At 38.2% G+C, this 7,876-nt stretch overlaps 1 protein-coding gene across 4 annotated transcripts in view; it reads left to right on the forward strand.

The window, feature by feature from the left end:
• The window catches only part of BCL6 (BCL6 transcription repressor), a 46,100-nt gene extending 39,113 nt beyond the window's left edge, over positions 1-6,987 (forward strand). For all 4 annotated transcript variants that reach the window (XM_075202319.1, XM_075202321.1, XM_075202318.1 and 1 more), the window contains 6 exons: positions 16-966; positions 1,228-1,403; positions 1,830-1,997; positions 2,293-2,423; positions 3,087-3,224; positions 4,417-6,987. In XM_075202319.1, coding sequence (XP_075058420.1) covers positions 16-966; positions 1,228-1,403; positions 1,830-1,997; positions 2,293-2,423; positions 3,087-3,224; positions 4,417-4,548 — 1,696 coding nt within the window. In that variant the 3' untranslated portion in view covers positions 4,549-6,987. The remainder of the gene's footprint in view (positions 1-15; positions 967-1,227; positions 1,404-1,829; positions 1,998-2,292; positions 2,424-3,086; positions 3,225-4,416) is intronic.
• The last annotated feature ends 889 nt before the right edge of the window (positions 6,988-7,876 follow it).

Raw genomic sequence — 7,876 nt, forward strand, 5'->3', positions numbered from 1 at the left:
TTTTTGTTTTGACAGTGAAGATATTGTGAGTTCTGTGAAGCCATCTAAAGGTGAGGATTTTCTACAAGGGAGGGCGATGCTACCTCCAGATGTCATGGCCTACAGAAACTGTGAGATGTCAGAAAATACTGTACCACTTCGCAACACAGCCATCTGCGATGGAAGATCCTATATTCCTAACCTGTACAACGGCTCACCATCCCCATACCCTCTGTACAGTCACATTCCAGTGCATGGATTCCTGTTTCCGGAGGATGAAATAAGAGATGTACAGATGACTGACATCCAAAGAGCTAATAGATATTGTAAGGAAAGTGTATTACCTGGAGAAAATTCAAGGACTGTGTTAGGTGATTACAGGAAAGTTGTCACAGATATATCTAACATGTGCCACAGCAACATCTATTCACCTAAGGAGGCTGCACTGGAAGATCCTCGTAGTGACTCTAACTATAATGTGCTGGCAGGCTCTCGGTCTGCTGGTCCCTCTGTAAGAACCAGCCCATTCTACAATTGTGACAAAGGGAAAGAGGAGGAGCGCACATCCTCAGAGGATGAAATAACTCAGCACTTTAAACCTTCAAACTCTCCCATCAACCGCAAGGGTCTTGTAAGCCCTCAAAGTCCACAGAAGTCAGACTGCCAACCTAACTCTCCAACAGAGTCCAGCAGCAGTAAAAACGCACGCATTTCACAAGGATCTGGTTCTCCTATGTCCAAGGCCTCTAGCGACCCAAAGGCTTGTAACTGGAAAAAGTATAAGTTGCTCAATTCCCTTAACCAGAGAGAAAAAGAAGGTTGTGAAAATGAAATGGGCAACTTGTCTCCACAGTTCTACACTTCTCAGTCATGTCAACAACCAGTCAAGTCTGAAAGCACTGACAGTCAAGCTTCAACTAAGCTTAATGAGAGCACAGATGATTCGACAGCTCCCCAGGCTAGCAAACTGAACAACATTGTAAACAGGTAAGGGCACAGTCACTGTGGAAAAGACGACTTTGCTTGTTTGAGTAGTAGCTTCGCATTGGCTGAAAGTTAAAAGCTCAAATTGACCATTTATTTTAACATCATTTATCAGAGTCTCACTTTGTGGGACTTTCAACAGCTATTTATTACATTTTACTAGAGCATTATTCCAGTTACTATGCCTCATGGTCAGAAAGTCATGGTTTATACATGGAGATTTCTGTGCACCCCATAAAACTGTTGTGTTATTTATTTTCACAGAGGTATGGAAGGGTCACCACTGAGCAGTGAAGGACATTCCCCGCTCTATATCCATACGCCCAAGTTCGGCATGTTTTCATCACAATCCCCTCCTGAAATGTGTCCTCACACCCCTAATTCTAACTTTGGAGAAGAGATTCCTGAGACCCAGTCGGAGTACTCAGACTCAAGCTGTGGTATGTCTACATTTTTCTACAGTCTTCATTTACAATTGATTATTGGTTAATTTACTGGGTTTTAGTTGTATGCATTTGTAACTACTTCGGTCTCATGAGACCCAACTTTGCCACTAAAATCTTAATATTATCAATATTGAGTTGACCAATAAAGACCATCACTTTTATTCAACTTTTTCCTGCCTTGTACTACACACACTGTAGTTTAAAAATAATATGGTGTCTGAAAAACTTCAAGTTGTTATCAACGGTTCAAACAGCAAAATAGTGAACAATCCCATTATTTATTTATTTTTAAAAAACAAATTTGCAGTTATGTCCATTTTGGTTGGTTCATGATGCCTCAATGTTGATAATCACCCACCCACCCAGTAAGATAAAGGACAGATCTCAGATGTTTAGTATATGTTTTTATTTTCTCCACAGAAAATGGCACATTCTTTTGCAATGAATGTGACTCTCGTTTCTCCGAGGAAGGCTCTTTGAAAAGGCACACTCTGCAGATGCACAGTGACAAGCCCTATAAGTGTGATCGCTGCCAAGCATCATTCCGCTACAAGGGAAACCTTGCCAGTCACAAGACAGTTCACACCGGTGGGTTGTTGACAAATTTTAAAGGTTGATCAGTTTGTTGACACTGAGTGTCATAACAATTTGGTTTGACCAGTTGTCTGCATTGCTTGTGAATTTGGCCAAATACTTAATTTACTGAAGTATTATGCTTAGACTGGAAGAAAACTATTTGTTTTGCACATCTTGAAAAATAATATGCCACTGAATACAATTCAGAACTGTTTGTTTTCCACTTCGCTTGCTCAATGTATAAAATGTCAATTTTATTAAATCCAAAAGTCATATATTTTGCTTATTTTCTGTTCTTGACCATCAGGTGAGAAACCATATCGCTGCAGTATTTGTGGTGCACAGTTTAACCGGCCTGCAAACCTAAAGACCCACACAAGAATTCACTCTGGGGAAAAGCCGTATAAGTGTGAGACATGCGGTGCCCGCTTTGTACAGGTAATGTGTGCCCGCACAGTCACCAGGCTCCATTTTTCAAATAGATTCATGTTCAGATTGTATGAGTACTTATATAAATACAATAATGTAGATTAGTCATAACATTACCTTCAGCATACAAGATCTATATGAAACCTCAATGTGTTTTACAATACAGGATTAGTTGGGAAAATGATGGGCTCTTTGAGATGGGCAACAAGATACAGAGGATAATATATCCTATACTGTGGATGTAAATTGGTTACAAGACATTCCATGACCTAAAGAGGCATAACTAGAAATATGTGGGCCACATAGCAACAATTTAATGAAGACCCCAAATTTTCCAGGGAGGAACATCCTCCCCTTATTGGAATGGACGTCCGCCTTCTCTAGCCTGCCGCTCGGAAAGTTCCCTTGCCCTCTGAGCAGAATATAATTCGGAGCTCTAGAATGCCCGCTTGCATTCACAACATTTTGGGCCTTCAAATGCCTTGTGGTGTTTGCAATGCTTACTAAGCTTATTGTATATACTGTGCTTTTCTCCTCTTGTAGAACTTGAAGGGGGGGGGTGCCTGTATTTCCATGTATAATATGACAATGCATTCTTACACAACCACACTTATTATAATTTTAATGTCTGAATACATTGGTTAATGTAAAAATGTTTTTTTTGTGTGTCAGGTTGCTCATCTCCGTGCGCACGTGCTGATTCATACTGGAGAGAAACCATACCCATGTGAGATCTGTGGAACTAGATTCAGGCACTTGCAGACTTTAAAGAGTCATCTTCGTATTCATACCGGAGAAAAACCTTATCATGTAGGTCAACTGTCTTTCATATGCTTAAAACAATTTGAGTTAAATAGATGTATAACTTATACCAGACCTCAGCCAGTTATTTTTCCTATTATTTATTTATAAAAAGCTGTAGATAGAGGGGATCATGACACAAACAAATTATGTAGAATGATACGAAGCAGAAGGTAAAGATGACCCTCTCCAAATCTAAGAGGTGTTGGAAATACTTAATTCATATTGTAGTGGAATAACAAGTGTAGCTGCTGGTGCGTAAAGGTAGTAGCTACTGTAATGCAGATGCCAAAATTGGTGACTGGAATTTCTTTGCAGCAATGGTGGAGTGGCATGATTGGAATGAGGAGAGACAGTGCAATGATTTCTACAATGAACTGGTCATTGTAGAAATATTAAACCAGTCAGCTGCTGGCAACCGTGACTGTCTATTACCATTCTCCTTAATTGAACCTCCTTTTTCCTCTGGTTCTGGAGAAGACTGCAGTGTTATTACTGCTGGGGGTACTCTTGTGGTATCCGCCAGTAGCTGAGTGTAGCCCAATTGTTTTCATTAGCATTGTTATGAATTTTATGGAACTTGGATTAATTTAAGTAATAAATGTGTACATATACTTATGCTTAAAGAGTTAATAAGATATGCAGAAGGAATAGTCTTGTTTCTAATAAAGAGGGAGGTAAGACACATTCCTATACCTGATTGTACCAATTTACAAGAAAATCCAGATGAAACAGATGCACTGCAGGCCCCTGCCAGGTCAAAGACTATATAGAGAGAATCCCAAGACAGGGTGTATTACTAAAATCTGCCCAGTAACAAGAAAGGTATATAAGACTGTGTAAATGCATTATTTGTTCAAATTCTTATTAGAATGCTGCACCCATGCTTGCGTTGCTGAATAAAGGAGCTCACATTTGGATCTTTGATTTATGATATTTTAATTCCACTGTCCATATTTGGCAACAGTTACTGCCACAAAGGAGGCAGTGAAGATAACTAAATGACAGTTGAGCTCCCTGGGTCCAGCAGCTAAACAGATGGTATTCAGTAGACTTTATAAATAACGCTTCAAAACTTAATTCCTTAATTCTGTGCATGTTTCCACCTTCTTGTAAGATGTGTAATATTTAGTGTGCACTGTTGAACTCTGTCATTTGTTTTCATAATCCATATTAATCCCTTCAACTAAATTCCTTACAGTGCGAAAAATGCAATCTCCATTTCCGACACAAGAGCCAACTGAGACTTCATCTACGTCAAAAACATGGAGCAATCACCAACACAAAAGTCCAGTATCGTGTGTCCTCTGCAGAGCTCCCCAAGTCTTGCTGAGCCCTGTCCACAGATTCTGGAGTGCCTCTATTTTTGATCTGTTAGGGCAGATGGGTGAAACAAAACGGGTTTAGCTATTTTTATTTTATTTTTGTCCTGGTCATGTGAAATGTGCGCCCTTCATTGTAAATAGATTAAATACACATATACATGAATACATATTTTTTTCTATATCTGTGTGGTGTTGTGACCATGCACTCTTTATTATTTCAGCATTGTGATTCCTAACCCAAGAGAACCAGAGTGTTAAGGGGAAAAGACTGAATTAAGAGTGAATTGGGCATAAAAAGCCTTTTACACTCTGCTGTGTGGGCCCAGCAAACAATGCACTGGTGCGCTTATGCAGAGTGAATATAGAGTTTGACACACCAGCGGTATGATTGGTCAGAATGCAATTTATATTTAGTTGGGAGGGGTTGAACAAGGCCTCCTTGCTATAACAGCAGAGGTTGGACAAGAACAACAGTTGAATTGCTGCAAGTTGCTAAGTCCCAGCATGCCTTGCCAGACCGCTTGCTGGTACTTTTTTTTTTTTAGTTCCTCAACAATTGGAGACCCACAGGTTTCCTTAGACTGCTTTAAGGCATTATTGGGTTTAACCCATTTTCATTAATATTTGCCAAGATATCCAACAGAGAGCACCTTTCTACTTTAAATTCATTTTTTCTGTGTTGGTGGCTAAAGAGTGTGTAACTTAGTAGAATGTTATTACCAACAGCCATGTTTTAGTGACTGAAAGTTATGCCAGGTACAATATGGGAATACCACAGTCTGTTGGGAAATGGTGTTAGACATTAGTGGCCATAAACAATGTTACCAGATCACACCCGCATGCTTAGGCAAGGCGTGGCATCCTATGTATGCAACAAAACAGAAGCACTTGAGTGAAGCACCTTGTCTAAAAGGAACTTTGGCACCCATGGTTCAAGTCTGCTCATACTGGTGGTTTGAAGGGTGGTATGTAGTTGGCACCTTAAAAAAATAAAAATAAAATAAATATAATTACGAATATAAAAGCACTAATTAATGCTTATCCCTGGAAGAGCATCCTTGTCTAGATGGGAGAGTGTCCTGTCGTTTATATAGAGCACGGGACTGAATGCACTTTCTTAATGTGTCAGTGCCAGGTGCTAGATGTTTTATGTAGTCTGAGGTAAGGGAAAACTGAGTCCATGTAAAGCTCTTGGCTGCTACAGGACCTAGCAATGCACCAAGCTGGGGTCCAATACGAGACTGTCGTGGAAGAATAATTTGACTGTCATTCTTTAAATAGGAAATGATAAACTGCTCCATTCTGTCCAGGCAGAGCTTGGCACTTGCCCCGCCTTAGTCCCCTTCTTATTAAAGCAATAAGGCATTCTGGTGTCATGCGGCCAGCGAGAGCCTTGCCTTGTACAGTACAGTAGGCTGATGTGACCCCAGAAGATGCCTTTTTGCTATGGCTGCAATATTATACCAGCACTAGGAGGCACCAAAATTCAATATTTTTCTAGTTGCAAACTTTCTTGCACCCTTGAAAAATATACAAAAGTATTTAATTTTATGGTATGCATAATGTGCACTCTATGTAAGGAGAAAAATAAATAGAACAAATAATTATTGTGTATGCTTTTTAAGAGAGGGCTTTAACTTTTGTTATAGTTTTAACCAAAGGAAAAGGAATTTATGGCAGAGATGTGTGTGTATGTATAATATATAAATATATATATATATATATATATATATATATTACACATGCACACACATATATATTATAAATGAATATACCTATATTATAAAGATTAAAATGAAAAAAAAAAAAAAGATTTAAAAAAAACAAAAACAAAGCGCTATAAAAGTTCTGAAATACAGCAAAAGTTTAGATTGTATCTGCGGGCAGAATCCAATCTGAGATTTGTTTTATTGTGATAGAGCACTTACAAAATATTTTAAAGTATTGCATCGGTGTACGTGAGAAGATATTTTGTCTAAACGCAACAGTCTTTGTATTTTTATGTTTATTTGTTTTCTGGAAGTGAAAGTTTACAGTACGTTAAACTCGGACACCCTGTCGAAGGATTATGTCACTTTTTTTTGTGTTCTAATTGTATGTTTGTAAATATGTATATTTCGTCTTTGGTGCCTTTTAACCTTATCGGTGCCAGAGGGTCCAGCAACATGTTGCCAGTCCCGCTGGCAGTGAAGGGGTTAATGAATGTTTGAACCCAAATCCCTTTTTAAAGGTACAACCTAAAGCTAGTCACTAATCTTTAGGAAAGGTCAATCATTTTTCTTTTTCATTTTGTTCTCCTTCTGTTGATTTCATGATGCTTTTGTCCTGCTTGTGTTAATGATAAACTGCCGGGAGACAGGGTTTGGGCTGTTTATAAAACTGAATTATTGCATTGTAAACCATAGCTGTACAAGTAGAAAAAAATAAAATCCATAACAGCAAGAAAATTGTGTCCCAGTTTCGATTTTTGTGAACCCCCCCCTCCCCCCCCCCCAAAAAAAAACCCAGTTCTGAGTCAAAGCATTAATAAACACTAGTATTGACTGTTTAAAGGATTATTTAAAATGATCTTTTTATTTTTTATCTTTTTTATGTATGAAAATGTTTGTTTATCTTTTTCATGTTTATCTAAATAGTTTTAAGTTGTCCTTCTTACATGCCATGAGCATACTAGCAGCTTATACCTGTCTTCCCTTTGCTCCTCTTTTTGGACCAAATTCAACTAAAATAGATATAAAAACAACTGATGACCACAGCATTTTTGTGATCATTAGTCAATTATGGTGATTGGTCTCCAAGTGATCCATTTATTCAGCATGACCACAGAATAACTGAATTTTAAATTACTTCTTTTAGCATTCCACATATGTAGTCGATTTGGACATGTATCCAACTGGTCATTTACGTTGTTCTGGCCAACCATATCAAACATGTTGGGAGGATGGGTAACACTTTTTGTAAGAGCAAGTTTAAGTCCTGCAACAAGAATATTCTATATTAACCTCAATATTTATACCCAAAAGCTCTAAACGGGGAAAAAAAATGTAACACTGAATTACTGTGAGCTTTTTTTATTCAGAAAATCAACTTTTAATTTTGGTTTAGTGGCTCTTTAACTTTAAGCAGACATCTAACCTCTTTAGAGTAGATTGGCACACAGTGTTTCCCATTATCAGTTTATGTATGAGTATGGGGTCCTTTGAGAACATGCCTCACTCCGCAAACAAGTTCATGGTGCAGTCACAGAGACAAACCTTGCAACAGACCATAATCAACATGCATTTAGTTTAACAAAAAAGTAAAAAAAAATTATATTGATTGCTTTGAAAGCAGGCC

This window comes from Mixophyes fleayi, chromosome 3 (genome assembly GCF_038048845.1).
Source record: "Mixophyes fleayi isolate aMixFle1 chromosome 3, aMixFle1.hap1, whole genome shotgun sequence".
Classification (NCBI taxonomy): Eukaryota; Metazoa; Chordata; class Amphibia; order Anura; family Limnodynastidae; genus Mixophyes; species Mixophyes fleayi.